The sequence below is a fragment of the Microcebus murinus genome, chromosome 22 (genome assembly GCF_040939455.1).
Source record: "Microcebus murinus isolate Inina chromosome 22, M.murinus_Inina_mat1.0, whole genome shotgun sequence".
NCBI classification, from domain to species: Eukaryota; Metazoa; Chordata; class Mammalia; order Primates; family Cheirogaleidae; genus Microcebus; species Microcebus murinus.
Genome location: NC_134125.1, coordinates 17,922,194 through 17,942,671, shown reverse-complemented (window position 1 = coordinate 17,942,671; position 20,478 = coordinate 17,922,194). Strand labels below are relative to the sequence as shown.

The 20,478-nt window shown below is 52.6% G+C and overlaps 1 protein-coding gene across 3 annotated transcripts in view; it reads left to right on the top strand.

Moving 5' to 3' along the window:
• TPST2 (tyrosylprotein sulfotransferase 2) overlaps positions 1–18,804 on the top strand; it is a 41,882-nt gene extending 23,078 nt beyond the window's left edge. The window contains exons 1-6 of one of the 3 annotated variants that reach the window (XM_012763792.3): positions 3,212–3,283; positions 6,278–7,207; positions 10,172–10,370; positions 12,581–12,631; positions 16,324–16,372; positions 18,305–18,442. In XM_012763792.3, coding sequence (XP_012619246.2) covers positions 6,375–7,207; positions 10,172–10,370; positions 12,581–12,631; positions 16,324–16,365 — 1,125 coding nt within the window. In that variant the 5' untranslated portion in view covers positions 3,212–3,283; positions 6,278–6,374 and the 3' untranslated portion in view covers positions 16,366–16,372; positions 18,305–18,442. Of the gene's footprint in view, positions 1–3,211; positions 3,284–6,277; positions 7,208–10,171; positions 10,371–12,580; positions 12,632–16,323; positions 16,373–18,304 lie in introns of those variants that run through there. The other 2 variants (XM_075996658.1, XM_075996657.1) reach the window with 2 other exon arrangements.
• The last annotated feature ends 1,674 nt before the right edge of the window (positions 18,805–20,478 follow it).

Below are 20,478 nucleotides of genomic sequence, written 5' to 3'. Positions count from 1 at the left end.
TGAAGCTGGACCTACGGGGATCTCTTAGGTTGAGCAGTCCTCTCTCCTTCCCTCCCTTCAGGGGAGCTCATGAGTCAACAAAGAGGGAGCAAAGTCCCCACCCATCATATCCTGCTGCCCCTGTCTTACGAGCCTTGCCAAGCATGGCATCTTGGGGACAGAGCCACGTCAGGAAACTGGCTTTTCCTCTTAACTAGCTGTGTGGCTTTTGTTAATCGCTTCATCTCTTGGGGCTTCAGTTTCCTCACTTATCAAGTAGGGACAAAAACCCCCACCTTGATCCTAGCACTCCTATGATCCTAGCACTCCTGGGAGGCCAAGGCAGGAGGATCGCTTGAGCTCAGGAGTTCGAGACCAGCCTGAGCAAACAGCAAGACCCCGTCTCTGCTACAAAATAGAAAGATTAGCTGGGTGTCTTGGCTCACGTTGGTAGTCCCAGCTACTCTGGGAGGCTGAGGCAGGAGGATCGCTTGAGCCCAGGAGTTTAAGGTTGCTGTGAGCTACAGTGACGCCACTGCACTCTACTCTCCCCAGGGCAGCAGAGTGAGAGTCTGTCTCAAAAAGAAAAAAAAAAGAAAAGAAGAAAGTCCCCACTTTAGAAGGCTCTGCTAAAAACAAGCTCCGACACAGATAGCCAGGCCTCGGGCCAGGCTGCGTTCTAACGCGCCCTAACTTCTCTGCACCTCCCAGCACTAGGCAAGCCAAGCGCCCTCGCAGGAGGGATTACAGGTGGAGTGTCCCTTTCTCTGAAATGCTTGAGACCAGGAGGGTTGCGAATTTCAGATATTTTTGGATTTAAAAATTTTTGCATTACGTTCTACTTACCAATTCAGCATTCCTAACCTGAAATGTTCCGATGAGCATTTCCTGTGAACGTCATGTTGGCAGTCAAAAAAGTTTTGGATGTGGAACGTTTCAGATTTTGGATTTTCAAATTAGGGGATACTCAATCTGTATCATGAGCTCCATTTTACAGATGAGGAAACTGAGGCTCACAGAGGTTAAGTGACTTGTCAAGGTCACACAACTAGGAGCTGGTGCAGCCGGGATTTGAACCCAAGCAGTCTAGGCCAATACTATGCCTGGCATACAATTGAAAAAAAAAATAATCACTTTATTATTTTATCATATAGAAAGAGAGCATGAGCACAGTGGCTTACTCCTGTAATCAATCTCAGGTACTCGGGAGGCTGAGGCAGGAGGATTGTTTGAACCCACGAGTTCGAGGCTGCAGTGAGCTATGATTACATCACTGCACTGTAGCCCAGGCAACAAAGAGAGAGAGACTGTGTCTCTAAAAAATTATATGTATCACTATATATATTACCCACCACCTAGGCACCACCCCTGCTGGCAGCATTTTGAGCATTTCCTTCTTGTCTTTTTTCCTGCCTGTGGTTTCTGTTTGCTGGTTGGCTTGGCTGAGTTGGCGATTCTGCTTTGCACTCCCAAGCTCCAGAACCCTCAGGCCCGGCACTCCTGGGGCACGGGAGGCCGGCAGTGGGCGGCTCACCCCGCACCCACGCAAGGTGGCGAGCATGGTGACCGGCTGAGATGTGGACGAAGTGAGGCAATGCACGGAAAGCCCTTGGTTTGGTGCTAAATACACAGTGGTGCTTAATAAATGCTAGCCACTGTTACTGCTGTTCCTCCACGCCCACCCCTCCCTCTCATCTGTCCCCTCATCATCGTTGTCCCGCAGAATGTCCCGCAAGGCCGGGAGCAGAGGCCAGCAGACGTCTGCCAACGTGCAGCGCGGGCGTTTCAGGTTTTGTGGTGCGTGTGTGCTTTTTGTCTCTTTCCTGGAAAAAATGCACAGACCGCATTTGTGCATCAAGGGCCGCACGAAAACAGGCCGTGGGCTGGATTTGGCCCGAGGGCCATCGTCTGCCCACCCCGGGCTAGACCTGCACCATCCAGTACGGCGGCCGCTGGCCACATGCGGCTGCCACATGGGCACTGAAACGGTGTGGCCAGTGTGAACGACAAGCTGAAGTTTCAATTTTATTAGATGTCGCCTAAGTCGGATTTCAGCGTCTGCGTGTGTGCAGCTGGTGGCTGCGTGTCGGGCACGCAGCCCTGCGACACCGGCGGCCTGGCAGCCGTCCCTGCGCTCTGAAAGGGCCTGTGTTTTCTGCAGGGGGGAGGCCGGGCCCGGGGCCGCGGGGGCTGCCCGGCTGGCAGGCCTCTTGGGTGCACTGGCATTTCAAGGACCGCCTGAGGGCAGCTGGGCCCAAGCCATGCTGCCTCCGGAAGGGCTTCAAGTGCCCGGTCCCTAATCGGTTTCATTTGTTCCAGCGGGGGCAGGGCTGACATGGTTGGCCACCCGCGCTCAGGGCGTGCCAAGCCTGAGGATTCTGTAGCTCGGGGCTAGTGGCTGCACCTGGGGCCCCTTCTCCGTCTGGGTTTTGATGTCCTGATTGGGCCGATATTTCCAGAATAGAAAAGAGCGTGTAGATGCAAGGAGTGGGCGAACCATCCCCACCTCCTGAGACAAGGCTGAGAGGAGGGAAGTTGAGGATCACGCTCAGTGTGGTGTGTGAGTCTCTAAAATGGTTTCTCCTCCTGGGCCTCGGAGTCTCACGTATCTAGAAGGCGAAACTGGTTCTGTCGGCTGCTCTTCCTCTTGCTGTCATGTCTTCTCATCTGTAAAATCCGGATCATCATCTTTCCTCTCAGTGGGGTTTAATGATACCAGGCCCTTGCATAGCAGACCTCGGATCCGTGTTAGGTGACGGTGGCAGGACATTCCGCAACTCCAGGGAGCACCATGTTCGTTGTAGGTGGGAATAGGGGACCCTTTAGGGTTGTGCAGTGCACAACCTGGTCAGCCGTCCCCAGCAGTGTGCTGACAGTGGTGTGGTGGTGGTGGTGGCTGCATATCGTTATATTTACTTTTCCTGAAGTCCAAGGTCCCCAGGCCAAGAGGAAGGGACAGCCCTTGTTGGCAGAGACCCGGGGGCTCCCGCAGGCGGCCGTACCTTAGCTCGGGCTCTCCGCTCAGGACACTCTGCCTGAGAAACGAGCGGGCTCATTCCTTGCGGGAACAGGCGGGTTCGGCCCCTGCCTGTGGCATCTTCTCCAGAGCCGCCCTGAAGCTTCGCCCCAGATGGCACCATCCAGTGGCCTTGGAAGCCTGAGACCTCTCCGGGGGGCCCAGCCCCTCTGCGAGGCACCCCTGCCTGACGCAGCGTCTCCTTTGCGTCCGTAGGGCTGTGCCGGCAGGCGGCCTTGCTGAGCAGGCGCAGGGGCCGGAGCTCCGAGATGAGACTGTCCCGGGGAGGTAAGTGCATCCAGACTCGGGGACCCCCACAGTCCCCCGTGGCTTCGCGGAGCAGATTCAAGGCACAGCCAGCGCCCAGACCTTCCGGTGTCCCGTCTCGCCGGTGCTAGTGCTTTCCGCGGGCTGGCCCGGCCCCTCACGAAGAGTTCCCTGACACCCTCCTCATCGCCCCCATGAGAAAAGATCATTAGCATTCCTTTTTGGGGGGAGAAAAAAAATGGAAGCTCAGAGAGGTGAAGCCCTTTCTCCAAGTCACCAGCTGGCAAAGGGCACAAGTGGGATTTGAACCTACGGGACTCTAAGTGGGAAGCGCTCACCCACCATCCTCACTGCCAGGATGCCAGGCCACCTCCCTTGCCTGGGTCCAGCAGGGTGGCAGGGGTGCCGGGCAGGGCCCTCTAGTGGGGTCCCTGGCTCTGGGCGACCAAGAAACCGCCTTCTGCTGTATGAGTTTCCCATTTTCTGTCTGCCCAGTCACCCTGCTTTTCCCTCTCAAGCCACCCCCCAGGTCTCTGCTGTGCTCTGCTCACCTCTGACCTGCCCGCTTTGTGCCGTTACCTTCTGGCGCAGCCCAGGCCTGCCACGCCTGCTGTGCAGCCTTGGGCAAGTTGCTTCACCTCTCTGAGCTCGGATGATGCCTGGGAAGTGCGTTCACAGAGCGAGCATGCCATATGTAATGGCACAAAACTCTGTGTCTTGGCCTGCAGAGCTGGGCGGCCGTGGGGGGCTCGGAGGGCAGGAGGGGGTCGGCGGGCCGGGCGGGCCCTTGCTTTTTGAAACAACCCTTCGCCTGGTGAGTGGCCATCGAGTCTGACCCTCAGGGTCGTCACTCACTTCCTGCGTCATCCTCACCCCTTGTTCCCCATCACGTCCAGAGGCCCAGCCTCCGGGAGTCTCCCCAGCCTCCACGCTTACCCTCGCAGGCCCTGCGCTCAGGGGCTGTCTGCGGAGAGAGTCCAGCTCTTGCCCTGTCCCTGAGGACCTGTGTCCCCACCCGTCTCCCCGTCTTTCTCCCTCCCCTCCGGCTCAGCAGCCGCCTCTCAGGTTATTATTATTATTATTTTTTGAGACAGAGTCTCGCTTTGTTGCCCAGGCTAGAGTGAGTGCCATGGTGTCAGCCTAGCTCACAGCAACCTCAAACTCCTGGGCTCAAGCAATCCTACTGCCTCAGCCTCCCGAATAGCTGGGACTACAGGCATGCGCCACCATGCCTGGCTAGTTTTTTTTTTCTCTATATATTAGTTGTCCAATTAACTTCTTTCTATTTATAGTAGAGACGGGGTCTCGCTCTTGCTCAGGCTGGTTTCGAACTCCTGACCTCGAGCAATCCGCCCGCCTCGGCCTCCCAGAGTGCTAGGATTACAGGCGTGAGCCACCTCGCCCGGCAATTTCAGGTTCTTAAAGACCCTACACCCTCTCTTCCTTTGCACTCTCTGTTCCCTCTGCCTGGAACACCCTTCCCACGCATCTTCACATGGCCGGCTCCTTCTTATCCAGGTCTCGACTTGGATGCCACCTCCTCCAGGAAGCCCTCCCTGACCACCCTCCCTTTTCTTTCCTTCTCTTGACCGCTCTCACGGTGTCTGGTTCATTTCCTGGAAAGCAGGTACCACGTCTGTCCGTACCTCGTGTGTGATTCGCTTCCCTCGCTGGGGCCGGAGCTCCTTGAGCTGAGAACCCTGGCCGTCTTGTCCACTCTCCCGTCTCCAGCACCGAGCACGGTGCCGGGCCCCTTTTAGCGCTCAGTAAGCACTTACTGAATGAGGAATAGACCGATGGGTGATGATTCTGGAAGAAGTCTAGACGAGGGCATGCCGAGCCTTCTTCCGGGAAGCGTTTCCCGTGGCGGCAGGGCGTGGTGATTCCCAGCAGGTGCCAGAGCCGGCTGGTCTGGGTTCGAATCTTGGGCCCCGCGCCACCGCTGCTTTCCGGCTGGGCACCTGTGGGCAGCCGCTCTGTGCCTTGGTTCCCTCCTTTCCCGACAGTGATGAGTCCGTAGCACTTACTCTGCCCTGTCCCTGCTCAGTCAACCGAGGCGCAGCCCTTAAATACTTCCTGAGCAGCCGCCCCGTCCCAGGCCTGCGCCGGGCGCGGACACGGCCCGGACGGCACAGGGACTTATGCTCCCTGCCCTCCCGGGACGGACTTGCGGCTGGAACCTGGCGTTCCAGTTTCCGTGCCTCGATAGTAGATTTTGTGACATTGATGAGCGTCTCCACTTATCAGGTGAGACCGAGCGCGTAAGGAAGCTGCCAACGTCCCTGAGTCCGGGCTGGCTAGGTCTGGAGTCCCTTGGGGCGACAACGGCGCCTACCCCCGAGGCTGCCGGAGGACCCCCTGAGCTGAGACAGGCGAAGCGTCAGGCACGCGACAGGTGCCCACGAAATGTGCTCTGCCATCCGCGTCTGCGGGGTCACCGTTGCTGTTATCGGGGTTTTGTCAACTAGAGGAACAGATCGGGCTTTTAAAGACTTAAAGTCAGTTTCATTCAAAGTCTCACTGAGGACTGCAGCCTGGGGGAGGAGGCTTCCAGAAAGTTCCTGTAAACGGCTCCAAGGCAGTTTTGCGCACAGCTTATAAATGCCAGGTGGCAGAGGCTCTGCGTGTGCGGGGAAGGGCCATTAGAGAGCAGTCCCGTGGGGTCCGGGGGTGAGTCTGCGTCTGGGTGCAGGTTACGGGCGTAATCATTAACCCGCCAGACGTCGCTGCACTTACAGGAAGGAGCAGGGGCGGGGTGGTGGGGGACATGAACTCATCTTTATTAAAAATGCAGTGATTCACCAAGAGGCGTGGAACCTGAGCTCCTCCTGCTTATGATGGTCTTCTAGGCTCTCTTGCGGAAGGCCGCCCTCGGTCACCGGGTCCTGGCTTTGCCATTCTGCAGGCAGCGCGAGCGTGCGCGGGTCCTCACGTTTGCCACTTGCTGTCACCGGCCCGGGCGCTTGGCTGGCGGGCACAGCGCCTGACTGCGGGCGTCTCTCTCTCTCTCCCCAGATGTGAGCAGGGCGGGCCGGGCCCTGGCCCGTCGCCGTCGTCGCTGAAGTCGCGCAGCCGGGCGCCCAGGCCGGGGCTGCCGCTGGCGCGGCCGGGCATGCGGCTGTCGGTGCGCAGGGCGCTGCTGGCGGCCGGCTGCGCGCTGGCCCTGGTGCTGGCGGCGCAGCTGGGGCAGCAGGCGCTCGAGTGCCGCGCGGCGCTGCGCGGGCCGCGGCGGGCCATGCGGCCCGAGCAGGAGGAGCTGGTGATGGTGGGCGCGGACCGCGTGCAGTACCGCTACGGCAGGGCCATGCCGCTCATCTTCGTGGGCGGCGTGCCCCGCAGCGGCACCACGCTGATGCGCGCCATGCTGGACGCGCACCCCGAGGTGCGCTGCGGGGAGGAGACGCGCATCATCCCGCGCGTGCTGGCCATGCGCCAGGCCTGGGCCCGGTCCGGCCGCGAGAAGCAGCGGCTGGACGAGGCGGGCGTGACGGAGGAGGTGCTGGACGCGGCCATGCAGGCCTTCATCCTGGAGGTGATCGCCAAGCACGGCGAGCCGGCGCGCGTGCTCTGCAACAAGGACCCCTTCACGCTCAAGTCCTCCGTCTACCTGTCCGGCCTGTTCCCCAACTCCAAGTTCCTGCTGATGGTGCGGGACGGCCGCGCCTCGGTGCACTCCATGATCACGCGCAAGGTCACCATCGCCGGCTTCGACCTCAGCAGCTACCGCGACTGCCTCACCAAGTGGAACAAGGCCATCGAGGTGATGTACGCGCAGTGCATGGAGGTGGGCAAGGACAAGTGCCTGCCCGTGTACTACGAGCAGCTGGTGCTGCACCCCCACCGCTCCCTGCAGCTCATCCTCGACTTCCTCGGCATCGCCTGGAGCGACGCGGTGCTGCACCACGAGGACCTCATCGGCAAGCCGGGCGGTGTCTCCCTGTCCAAGTGAGTGAGCCCTCATCCCTCCACCGAAACCCTCCGCCCCGGAGTCCGCGGTCCCGGGTGGGAGGATCTGCTCCGCCTCTCCTAAGCTGTGCGGCTTTGGGCAAGTCACCGTGCCTCTCTGAGCCTCAGTTTCATTGAAAAAAAAAAAAGAGGGAGTAGGGTAACAATTATTACTCTCTTTTCTGAGGGAATCGGCCAACTTTGACTATGCTTTGCAGTAAGGCAATAGTGGGTAAAGGGTAAGAGCACAGATTCTGGAACCAGACTGTGTTCAAATCCCTGCTCTGCCACTCCTCAGCTGTGTGACCTTGGGCAAGTGCCTCAACCTCTCTGTGCTTTCAAATCCTCATCTGTAACTTGGGGATATACTCAGTCTACCTTATAGATACCTGTGGACATCAAATAGGTTAATACGTGTTAGGTGCTATTATTACTGTTATTATTAATCATTTTAGTGTTGTCACTGCTTTTATTGGAATACTCATTATCCTCACCATCATGGTCACTGAATGAGTGCCTACTATATAGCGAGTATTGGGTTAAGCCTCCAACAAATATTCTCTCCTTTAATCCCCGAAGCAACCCAAGGACATAGAAACTACTCTTAGCCCCATTTTACAGATGAAAACACTAGATCTCAGAGAAGAGAGGTCACCGGTCTAAGGTCACACAGCTACGAAAGCACGGTGCTGGGATTCAAACCCAGGTCTGCTGGACTTCAGAGCGTGTGCTGTTAACCTCTCCACGTCTAGGACCCCATGTCCCATCCTCCCTCTCATTTCCCCGCCCTGCCTCCCTCTGTCCCTTGTTCTCTGCCTTCCGTCTCTGGAGAAGCTGCCGTCCCACTTTGAACCCAGAGCCCTGGAGCGGTGTGTGTGGTCCCTGCGTGTTCCCGTCCTTGCCGGGCCCCGCAATCCCTGGGCGCCCAGCCGAAGGGCGGCCCCCCATGGCCGGTCCCCGCCAGTCTCCTACCTACCAGGCACTGCGGTTATTTCTAGTTGTATTGACACGTATCAAGCACTGCACCCACTCGTGTTCTGGGATGCGTCCCCATCATTTCTGTCCCGGAGACACAAGGATTTGGGCCAAAGCCATGCACACAGGATAGAGGTGAGATTTAAATCTGGATTCATGGCCGGGCGCGGGGGCTCACGCCTGTAATCCTAGCACTCTGGGAGGCCGAGGCGGGTGGATCACTCGAGGTCAGGAGTTCGAAACCAGCCTGAGCAAGAGCGAGACCCCATCTCTACTATAAATACAAAGAAATTAATTGGCCAACTAATATATATAGAAAAAATTAGCCAAGCATGGTGGCACATGCCTGTAGTTCCAGCTACTGGGGAGGCTGAGGCAGGAGGATCGCTAGAGCCCAGGAGTTTGAGGTTGCTGTGAGCTAGGCTGACGCCACGGCACTCACTCTAGCCTGGGAAACAGAGTGAGACTCTGTCTCAAAAATAAATAAATAAATAAATAAATCTGGGTTTATGGATTCCAAATTCACGCTCTACCCACCAATCCATACCCTTTCTCCTTCCCCAGTCCTCCTCACTTTGCCCCCACTCATGTTTTCCTTTTGCCGCCTCTTCGTGTTTCTGTTCCTCTCTCCCCAACTCTTCTTTTAGTTGGGATGGAAACATCTAGAAATATGCCCTTGATCCTGGGGGCTCCCTATGCCCCCCAATCCTAGAAGGCCCCTGCATTACAGTTGGTAAGACATTCGTTCAGGTGGCTTGGGAGGTCAGCCTGTTCAAGAAAGGACATGTGAGATGATGGTTGGAAAAATAAGCTATAGAGGAATGCTACACAGCTGGAAAAAAGAATGAGGTTTGGTTGAGTGGGGGGAAAAAAGTTGTAGGCAATACATGTCGCACAGTTATTTGAAAGTGCATGGATGAGAGAAGGCGAGGGACGGGAGAGAGAAAAGAGCGAGCACAGGTGTACGTGCACGTGCTGACCCTCGTTGAGAGCTCACAGTGTGCTCTCTGCTCTTTTAAGCACTTCGTATTAACTCACGTACTCTTCGGAACAGCCCAGCGAGCTGGGTACTATTATCAGTCCCATTTATCAATGAGGAAAATGAGGCTCAGAGAGGTGAAGTAACTCTCCCAACGTCACACAGCCGATACTAGTACAGCTGGCCCTTGAACCCAGGCAGCCTGGCTCCTGAGTCTGCCTGGACTCAGTGCCCGCTGCTTTATAGGCAAGGACTGAGAGCGTGCACTGCAACACGCCAAGGCTGGGTACCTGCAGGAGGCTGATGGACCGGCAGCGGTGACCACAGGGACTTTTAGCATTACTGTTAATGTTTTATAGGGGTTTTTTTTCCACAAGGATAAAATATCCATGTTAGTAATACACATTAAAAGTTATTTTTTAAGGCCGGGCACGGTGACTCACGCCTGTACTCCTAGCACTCCGGGAGGCCGAGGCGGGTGGATCGTTTGAGCTCAGGAGTCCGAGACCAGCCTGAGCAAGAGCCAGACCCCCGTCTCTACTAAAAATAGAAAGAAATTAATTGACCAACTAAAAATATATAGAAAAAATTAGCTGGGCATGGTGGTGGCATGTGCCTGTAGTCTCAGCTACTCGGGAGGCTGAGGCAGGAGGATCGCTTGAGCCCAGGAATGTGAGGTTGCTGTGAGCTAGGCTGATGCCATGGCACTCTAGTGAGGGCAACAGAGTGAGACTCTGTCTCAATAAAAAAAAAAGAGAAGTTATTTTTCACGAAGCCATGGGAGTCAAGGAAGCAAGAGTCATGCACCGGCAGCGTGTCCTCCCTGGCTCCCGCACGGGCTCTCGTCCCCATGGTGCCGAGCATGTGTGGGGAGGCAGAGTGGCTCGCCTGCGGTCCCACAGCTGATGGGGGCAGAGCTGGGCAGAGGCCGGGTCTCCCCGACCCTTCCCGCGGCCCCAGAGTGGTGTCCAGCCCCACCCTGACCCGCCCCGCCCGCCCTGTCTCCCCAGGATTGAGCGGTCCACGGACCAGGTCATCAAGCCCGTGAACCTGGAAGCGCTCACCAGATGGACGGGCCACATCCCTGCGGACGTGGTGCGGGACATGGCCCAGATCGCCCCCATGCTGGCTCGGCTGGGCTACGACCCCTACGCAAACCCGCCCAACTATGGCAACCCCGACCCCATCGTCATCAACAACACGCACCGGGTGAGTGTGCACGGGAGCCCACACTCACGTGGGGATGTGCTCTCGGGGCTTTGGCAGGGGTGGAAGCTCCAGCTACCTGAGCCACCCATTTAGTCCCTTCATTCCTGAGCATCTGGTTTGTTTCCCTCTGATGGAACACTGTGACTTGTAGGACTGCAAGCCTTTCCATTTTTGCTTGGGCCGCAAGGAAGCTCAAAGCCAACTGGCAGCCTGTCTCATACTCTTAACAGCAGGCCCACTTGTGCACTCATTTTATCTTATTTCCCTGCTCTCATTTACTTTTTTCCCTACTATTTCCCTGGCTGTTTGTTTGTTTGTTTGTTTATCTGTGAAGCACCTCAAGTCCTTGTTGAGAGTGAACATAAATAAATAAATAATTGGTCCCTGTATTGTCCCACACGGTTCAATATTCATTTCTCAAACAAACATGAGCCTAGGGTTGTTTGAATTACTTTTTAAGTTCTCCTTAGTCAAAGTAGTCAAGGGAAATGACTTTTAACAAAATGTTTTTGAAATGTTAAAGGAGGCCCATATAAATCACCGGGTAAAAGAACAGTTGGCAAGTTCACGGCCTTATTTCTGTGTTGCGTTCACAGCTTCCAGTTTACCTCGGGGCCTGTGTTCTGACTTCCTTATAGTTAGTTAAAATATTTGACAATGGGATCCAGGCCCAAGGATTAGCCCTCCTAGCCCTTATGTCATTGGGACCCAGAGGCTTAATTTAAGCTAAGCTCAGCATTTCTGAACACGTGCTGAGTTTAGGAAGTGAAACAGTTCTTGTATTGAATCACGGTGGGAAAAGGGATGCCTCTCTTGGTTCTCCTTTAATTCTTCTGGGCTCAAGGAGGAAGTCTCCCTTTGGTCTGAGTCCTCAGTGCCCCTCCAACAAGGAGAACTTGCTAGCGCTGCACGTTCAGGGTTCTGCCCTGTGATTGGCGTGTAAGCCCGTCCCTGGGTCTCACGCGTTCCTCCTTCCGGGGACGCCGGTTGATTCTGCAGACGCCTGTTTATGGAAATACTCAGAGATCGATGCACATACCCAGGCTGTGTTCACAGTATTGACGCTTGCAACCTGGATGTGGTTTATTTTTTATTATTTTACTTTTATTCTTTAGTAGTAACAGTCATTATTATTCTTTAAACTCTACTTACATGTTTTATATATATTTCTGTACATATGTTGTCACAGTAAAAAAATGAATCACCTGGATTAAAAGGAAAAAGATGGCAACGATCTTGAAATCCCGCCAGGGCCCCAGCACTGGCTCCCTAAGGGTCTCTTTTAAAAGGTGGAAGATCCTGGTTTGTCCCAGACTTTGGGTCAAGAAGCTCCCAGAGGCCGGGCGCGGTGGCTCACGCCTGTAATCCTAGCTCTCTGGGAGGCCGAGGCGGGCGGATCGCTCGAGGTCAGGAGTTCGAAACCAGCCTGAGCAAGAGCGAGACCCCGTCTCTACTATAAATAGAAAGAAATTAATTGGCCAACTAATATATATAGAAAAAATTAGCCGGGCATGGTGGCGCATGCCTGTAGTCCCAGCCACTTGGGAGGCTGAGGCAGAAGGATTGCTTGAGCCCAGGAGTTTGAGGTTGCTGTGAGCTAGGCTGACGCCACGGCACTCATTCTAGCCTGGGCAACAAAGCGAGACTCTGTCTCAAAAAAAAAAAAAAAAAAAAGAAGCTCCTAGAATAAGGCCTGACTTTGTGTATTTTATAAACAACTCCAATGAGCGCTGATGGTCAAGATCAGCTAGCTCTTTCAGAGATTTTTAACCTGGAAGATGTTTCTAGTTTTCTTCCAAGGAGGTTTCTTCTCTGGGGGATTCCACAAGTCTTGGCAGGTGCCAGACACCCATTTTGATCTTCCCTGTGGCTTTGCCTTGAAGATACATCCATGCATGGAGAAGTCCCTCTGTCGTACTTTCTGCATAACGCTGCCCGTGGTTTGCTCTGTCCTCGTTTATCTGTGTTGATTGTCCCTTGTGGGCGGTCTGGTGCGCTCTCTAGAACAGAAGCTCAGGGAGAACAAGAATTTCAATTTTCTGGTTAACGTGGTACCCCGAAGCACTTGGAACAATGCCTGGCACGGGAGCCGGACACATGTTTGTTGGAGGGATGGATGTGTGGATGGGGAGAAGGGACTGTTGGCATGGACTAAAATTTCATTTTTTGAGTCATTTCTGTAATGCTAGTATTTCTTTTCTGTTGCCCAGGTCTTGAAAGGCGACTACAAAACACCAGCCAATCTGAAAGGATATTTTCAGGTCAGAACCCCCAAGGAGAACCCTGTTTCTCCCGGCTCGCTATGTCCCCACGGACGCTTCGCTCCCCCACGCTGGCCGGCAGTCTCCCCGCCCTACACAGCGAGTGGCGGCTGGCTCGAGGGTCTCTAAGTGTCTGATCCCACCGGGCCTTCTGCGGGAGAAGCCTGTCGCCCTGTCTTGTGGCCTGAATGCAGCTGGGGGAGGGTCTTCGTGGGGACTTCCTCTTGCGCTTTCTCTCTCCAGCTTTAAATTCAGTTTTATTCAAAGTGTCTAAACAACAACCCAGCGTAACGTTCTCACCCACGTGCCGGACGTTAGAAACACGAGGGGCACGTGATGCTTGTATATTGCGAATGTGGACACACACACACACACACATGCTCTGGCATGCCCACGTGTGTCACCCCCCAGCCTCCCCAGCATCCCCTCTGTGTCCACAGTAGAGGACCTTGTCCCTTGTCATTGTCGGCAGAGGGGGACCCTTGACACACAGCATGAGCTGGCCCTTCACCGACATCATAGCTGGCCTCCTTTTGGTGTTCAAATGCCCCCTTTTAAACGAAGGGATGGCGCTAAAATTATTAGTAATAGTGTGAGTCTGTGCGTGTCTTTAATGTGACAAAGGGTAGGTCTGAGAGCCGACGGGGTCCGAGAGCCAGGGACCACAGCTTCTGAGCACTTCCCAGTTGTCTGGGCAGGCCCGCACTCTTCAAAGTGAAGTCCTTTTCCTACGTCCTATGAGTTGTCCTCGTGAATTAGCAAATGAGCAGTGTGTGGAGGAGCGGGTGTGATCAGAGACCCCTCTCTGGCCACTGTGTATCTAAAAATATGGCCAGGATTAGTGAGCACTGATTTATTACTTTTTAACCGAAAAGATGATGCAAGAAACGACAAACAGAAGTGGGGGGGAGGGGAATTATCCACAATCCAAAACTCTTCGTTTTTGCATGTTGCCTTTTTTTTTCTTTTCTCACCTGAATATGCACTTGTGCGTGAGTTGCAGTTCCATTGTATGAGCCGCTTTATTTTGCTTTCTTAATGTTTTTCCATCTTTGGGGTTTCACGGGCTACACGGTGTTCCGTGGAGTGCAGCACGTGCCACCACTCACTTAACTGCCTCCCTAAGATCGTTTCCAATTTCCGCAGTGTCCTGAATGATGTCATATACACAGCATCCTGACTCTGCCTCTCCCATGGAGTAAGGGTGCTCTGCTGAGTCATTCCCTTAGAATACATTTTTAGGAAGTGGAATTAGTGGGTGGAAGGGTCCGGATCTTTTTTAGGGGGGGAGGGACACAGTTTCAATCTGTTGCCCAGGCTAGAGTGCCATGGCGTCAGCCTAGCTCACAGCAACCTCAAACTCCTGGGCTCAAGCGATCCTCCTGCCTCAGCCTCCCAGGTAGCATGTGCCACCACGCCCGGCTAATTTTTTCTATATATTTTTTGTTGTCCAGATAATTTCTTTCTATTTTTAGTAGAGACGGAGTCTCACTCTTGCTCATGCTGGGCTCGAACTCCTGACCTTGAGTGATTCTCCCACCTCGGCCTCCCAGAGTGCTAGGATTACAGGTGTGAGCCACAGTGCCTGGCTCGGATCTTTTGCATGTTCTTGATCCACAAGTGTTTTACAAAAGGGTTAGACCAGTTTCCACTTCCCTGCAGGTACAGCACACACAGGATGTGTAGCTGGCTGCCCTGCAGATAAATTGTGTCAAGCCCCTGCATTACACCCTCACCTGTCCCGCTGTTCTACACAGTGTACATGACATTCTTCCAGATATTTTAAAGGCCAGGTGTGGTGGCTGCTGGCTCATGCATGTAATCCCAGCACTTTGGGAAGCTGAGGTGGGAGGATCGCTTGAGAAGTTCTAGACAAGCCTGAGCAACATAGCAAGACCTCATCCCTACAAAATGTAAAAAAATTAGCTGAGCGTTGTGGTCCCAGCTACTTGAGAGTCTGAGGCAGGAGGATCGCTTGAGCCCAGGAGTTTGAGGTTGCAGTGAGCTATGATCATGCCACTGCAGTCTAGGCTAGGGAGATAGAGCAAGACCCTGTCTCTAAAAAAAAAAAAAAATGCCTGGAAACAGTCTTAGAGAAGCCATTAAGTAAATGTGTTCCATAGAACACATGTGTTCCATAGAACACTAGGTAGTAGCCATCCAAAATGGTGCGGCCGGGCGCGGTGGCTCACACCTGTAATCCTAGCACTTTGGGAGGCCGAGGCGGGAGGATCACTCAAGGTCAGGAGTTCGAGACCAGCCTGAGCAAGAGGGAGACCCCGTCTCTACTATAAATAGAAAGAAATTAATTGGCCAACTAAAAATATATATAGAAAAAATTAGCCGGGCATGGTGGCGCATGCCTGTAGTCCCAGCTACTTTGGAGGCTGAGGCAGGAGGATCATTTGAGCCCAAGAGTTTGAGGTTGCTGTGAGCTAGGCTGATGCCACTCTAGCCTGGGCAACAGAGTGAGACTCTGTCTCAAAAAAAAAAAAAAAAAAAAAAATGGTACCAGTGAAACTCAAAAGGGGAAAAATATTAAGAGAACAAAACAAAGTATCTCATCCATTATAATTGCAATGGATGCAAAAATGCACACTCCATAGGTTCCAGCTACCCTCCCTGCTTCCCTCTGCCAGGAATGTTCTTCTACCCAGATCTTCGCATGGCTGACCCAGTTTTCATCCTTGAGCTGTTGGCTTACCGTGATTTCCAACACCAACGACCAGTTCTCTGGTCGTCCCAGCGCCAACTGGATGCTCAACAACTCAATTCCATTCTGACAGTGACTCCCAGAGTGAGCGTCAGCCCCCACAGGTTGAGGGCTCAGTCTCCCAAGATCGTTGCCCTTCAAATGCCAGCTGCAATGGGGGCCCAGGCCACCTGTGCCTCTGCCCAGCCGGCTACAGATTTGGAGGTCCCGCCCCCAGCCCAGTTTGCTAATTCACTAGAACAATTCACAGGACTCCAGGAAACACTTTACTTACTATGACCTGTTTATTACAAAGACTACAACTTAGGAAAAGCCAAAGGGAAGAGAGGCATAGGGTGAGGCGTGGGGGATGGGTCAGGAACTTCCATGCCGTCTCCGGGTGTACCATCACCCCAGCATCTCCCTGTGTTCCCCAGCCCCCTCTTCAATCCCTGTCATTTAGAGGTTTTGATGGAGGTCTCATTATTCTGGCTCGATCTCCAGCCCTTCTCTCTCCCTGGTAAGTTGAGGATGTAGCTTAAAGTTCCAACCCTCTCATCATGTGTTTGTCCTGTGGGGAACCAGCCCCCATCCTGAAGCTATCAGGCCACCCTGCCCCTAGTGATCCCACTAGCGTGCATCCTAAAGGTTTTAGGGAGCTGTGTGCCAGGAACTGGGGACAAAGGCCCCATCTATTTTTTTTATTACACCACAGCTTAAATGTCATCTTAAATATGGAGTCCCCTCCTAACCGTGGTATCTGCAGTAGTGCCAACACCTGTCACTCGTATCCCCAGCTAGAATGTAAGCTCTGTGAGCGTAGGGCTGGCTCTGTCATGCTCGTGGCAACTTCCCAGCACCAGGCACATAGTAGGTGCACAGTAAATACTGACGAATGAGAGTGTGTGCATGACGCAGGGAAGCTGAGGCTGAAGCTCAGGGCAGCAAGGCACCCCTACCTGGCCGTCACCTCTTCCTCTTGTGTGTCATCTTCCTGCAGGTGAACCGGAACGGCACCTCCTCCCCCTTAGGAAGCTCGTGATTTCCAGGTAGGTAGGCCTATGGCCTTCACTGGGGGCTCCTGGCTGCTTCTAGCCCCGGGAGGTGATTTTCTGAAAGGCTTGCCCTTCCACGGCCTCCCTGGGGAGAAGTGTCCACCAGGGTGGGCTGTCCCAGCCCCATCAGGTTTCCATGGCGACAGGCCAGGGGAGCTATTTATAGAATCCAAGGCTTAGTCGCCTAGCTCTGGATCAAGGACAGTGGCAGGGATGGATGCAGAACCAGCCAGAAAGAAGTTTGCCTGGCACTGGGGAGGGGGCAGGAAGGACCACTGTGATGGGGAGTGATTCTGGAACCATTTTTGCACAGAATGCTCTCTGCTGGTCTGGCTTCTGTAAGTAGCATTAGCTTTGGCCCAAAGCAATTAACGTTGTAATAATAGTGGCAAGTAGTTCTGTTCTAAGAATAACCTCCATGGCGTTGGGCCAAGGACTCCTTGTTTGTTACTCATTTAACCCTCAGCGTCCTTGGGGGCAGGTGCCATGATTGTCCCATTTTACAGAAGGGAAAACCAAAGCACAGATAAGGGCTTTGACTTGCCTCAGGCGACACAGCCACCAAGTGGCACAATCTCCCCCTGAAAGTCATCTTCCCCTAGAATTTGCTTTCGGTGAACAATTTTAAGTCCGTGTTTATCCATCCATATTTTCCTGTGGGCTAGGGAAAGAGACTTTGACCTTCAGAGATTTAAGAACTCCGCAGGTTTAACATCTCTCAGCCTCCGTTTTCCATGCCTGGAGGGTGCAGATTGGTCAGTGCCCACCTCCCAGGGTGGTCTTGAGGTGGCGTGAGCCGGCCCAGGCGGGAATGCCTGGAAACTGTAGAGTCCTCCGCGTGGACGTGGGCACTGCGTTAAGGCTCCCCGAGTGAGCTCACTTCCTGCTGTCCCTGCCTCTCTGATCAGGTTCAAGGGCAGAAGCAACTTGCAGGTTGGTGCAGAGCGAATTTAAAGCGAAAACTAAAAAAATGTGCTGATTATTTCCAAAGAGATTAAAGAAGCTAAAACTAAGAGCCCAGGCTAGAAGCTCAGTTTCAATAGAAAATATCAAGACAGTTCTGTGGCTGCCAACGTCTGTCCCAAGGTGAAGAGACGTGTGAGTTACATGCACTTCACGAGGCCCCGGGCTCAACACTAGCGTGAGTTAAATACAACTCACATGACAGTTCATGTGTTAAACAATAAAATGAGGAATAAATCTGCTTTAATCAACAAGAAGGTTCAGGATTCTACTAGAAAGCTAGTGAAGGGAATAGGGTTAGGGTGAGACAGAAACATGAGAAAGGCTGAATTCAAGGTGAGGGTCTTTTCTTCTGAACCAAATAGAACTTTGGGATCTAAGTGCACTTTCTCTGTTATTTTCTATTGAAACTGAGCTTCTAGCCTGGGCTCTTATTTTTAGCTTCTTTAATCTCTTTTGAAATAAACAGCACATTTTTCAGTTTTCGCTTTAAATTCACTTTGCACCAACCTGCAGAAAGGATCATTTTGTTTTCAAAGTTTTTATTCTATTTTCGTAATAAAGCACCATGGCCCCAAGCGGAAAAAAATGTTTTTCTGGTGTGGCTGTCAACGTGTTGTTGATCCCTGATATGAAATCGGCCTTGAACAAACACTGATCCTTCCCTTGCCTCCAAACATTCACTGGTTATTTCTCACATAATCATGGCCATTTCCTCTTCATAAATTTAAAAAAAAAAAAAAAAGCATATCTTTGAGGTCAAATGGATGCAAATTGAGATGTGGATAAGAACCCAAGACACATTTTTAAATTTCAATTCTTTCTGGCCATCTGGGATGCACGCATAAAACCTTCCATGCTTATGGGAATGCATGAAGACCAGACGTTCTGCGATCACACATATAAATATAAAGGATCTATTTCAGAGTTGTTACTCGGCCTAACGCAATCTTCTCCTTTCAGATCTCTGCAAATGGCTTTGTTGCCAGGAAGAGAAGAAACCGCCTTCGAATGGAAATCGGAACTCTAATCCAAGCATATTGCTTGCAATTAATTGCCAAAACAGGACTGCTAATGAGGAATGTATTTGCATATGTTTGCAAAAGTTGAATCATTGAAAACATACCTTGAAACTCTCTATCGGTGGTCACTGTAGGGTGGAGAGGAAAGAGTATGGAAGTAGTCCAGCTTTTGAAACTTAGGTCTTTTATATTTTTTCCCCTCAAGAACTTTTTCTTAAGAAGTGGGATCTGCCGTCCTCCTTAATCTGCAGGACCGCCCTTGTGGCTTTGTTTGCTGGGACAAGGCCCACAACCTGTGCCTCTCCTATTGACCCTTACTTTGAATTCAAAGAATCTATTTAAGAATTTAATATATGAGGCTTTCTTTGATTCTTCCTCGGTTCTACTCAGTTTCACAGAGGAAAAAAATACATGAATTTGAATAAAGTGAACAGCGACTCATTTTCTCTGCCTTACTTTACTGGTGTGGATAGGGGGATTTTGGTTGTTTTTCTTACCAAGTTTTGCCAGGTAGAGTGGTGACAACTAAAACCTAGAGAATATAGGTCCATGCAAGGCACCGCTGAGCGTGTCAGGAGTCCCCAAGCTACCCTCAGGTTTAGTGATTGACTAGAAGGATGCAAAAGGGCTGTTAGACTCACAGTTAGTTGTTTATTATAGCACAAGGATACAGGTAACAAAATCAGCAGAAGAAAGAAGGTACATAGGACGGAGTCCAGGGGAGACAAGCGCCAGGTTTCCAGTTGTCCTGTCCCAGTGGACTCTGACAAATGTGCTTAAGTCTCCCGGCAACGATGTGTGACAACAATGTACAAAGTTTGCCCGCCAGGAAGCTCATCCCGGCCTTGTTGTCCAGGTTTTTTTTTTTTTTTGAGGTCAGTCACATAGGCATGGGGCAACCACACGACCGACCTTAGCTACTCCACCACCAGCCCCTCCGAGGTCAGAACGATGCAGCGTGACCCAAGGCCGCCACCATAGACCATCACGTTATTGGCACAAACTGTCTGGTCTGGCATGGCCCAAGCCCCTAGTTATGTAAAGACACCCTGTTAGGAGGCACATTCCAAGGGCTTACAGGGTAACTTCCAGGAGCCCATGAAGACCAGTCCTGTCTTTGAAATGTACAGGGTTTGGACACTCCAAGCCTGCTGAGTTAACCCTTTGCCACACAGTCTCCAAAAGCTGAGGGACCAACAGGGGCCTAGAACACTTTTGTGTCTTCATCTGTGAAATAGGGAAGTTTAAAACTTCACAAGTTTTATTGGGAACCCCTAACAGGTGACATTGGCAATGGTGCTTGGTTCCCGATGAGCCATCAGTCCAAGGCAGGTCTTGTCTCTCTTTGACTTAAGACTGCAGTGGAGGCCGGGCGCTGTGGCTCACGCCTGTAATCCTAGCTCTTGGGAGGCCGAGGCGGGCGGATTGCTCAAGGTCAGGAGTTCAAAACCAGCCTGAGCAAGAGCGAGACCCCGTCTCTACTATAAACAGAAAGAAATTAATTGGCCAACTGATATATATATAAAAAAAAAATTAGCCGGGCATAGTGGCGCATGCCTGTAGTCCCAGCTACTCGGGAGGCTGAGGCAGAAGGATCACTCGAGCCCAGGAGTCTGAGGTTGCTGTGAGCTAGGCTGACGCCACGGCACTCACTCTAGCCTGGACAACAAAGTGAGACTCTGTCTCAAAAAAAAAAAAAAAAAAAAAAAAGACTGCAGTGGAATGGTAATTAGGCTTCGGAAGGGGTGAGATCCCTTTTGTTCATTCATTCAGTGGTAGTTTGTCAATCTGCTGCTCAGTTTGCCAAGGGTGGAGCTGTTCCTTTGAGAATCTGATCACAGCTGTGCATCCCCTCCCCATCCAAAAAGGAAACCACTTATGTCTTGGTTCCAGGAGTTCCCACCTTTTATGAGAAGTCGTGTGACTATCCATGAAGACCCTGGATGGTCACACAACTGCCTGGGAAAACACGGAAAGAACATAAAAGAAATTCGAGGAGAGAAAGGAAGGGACAGACTCTGCTCCCGGCCCCCCAAGTGGTGGCATTGGGTCTTGTCCCCTGGAAAAAAAATAATCTCAGAATCCTCCTCCCACTTCACCTTCCCTGATTTGATC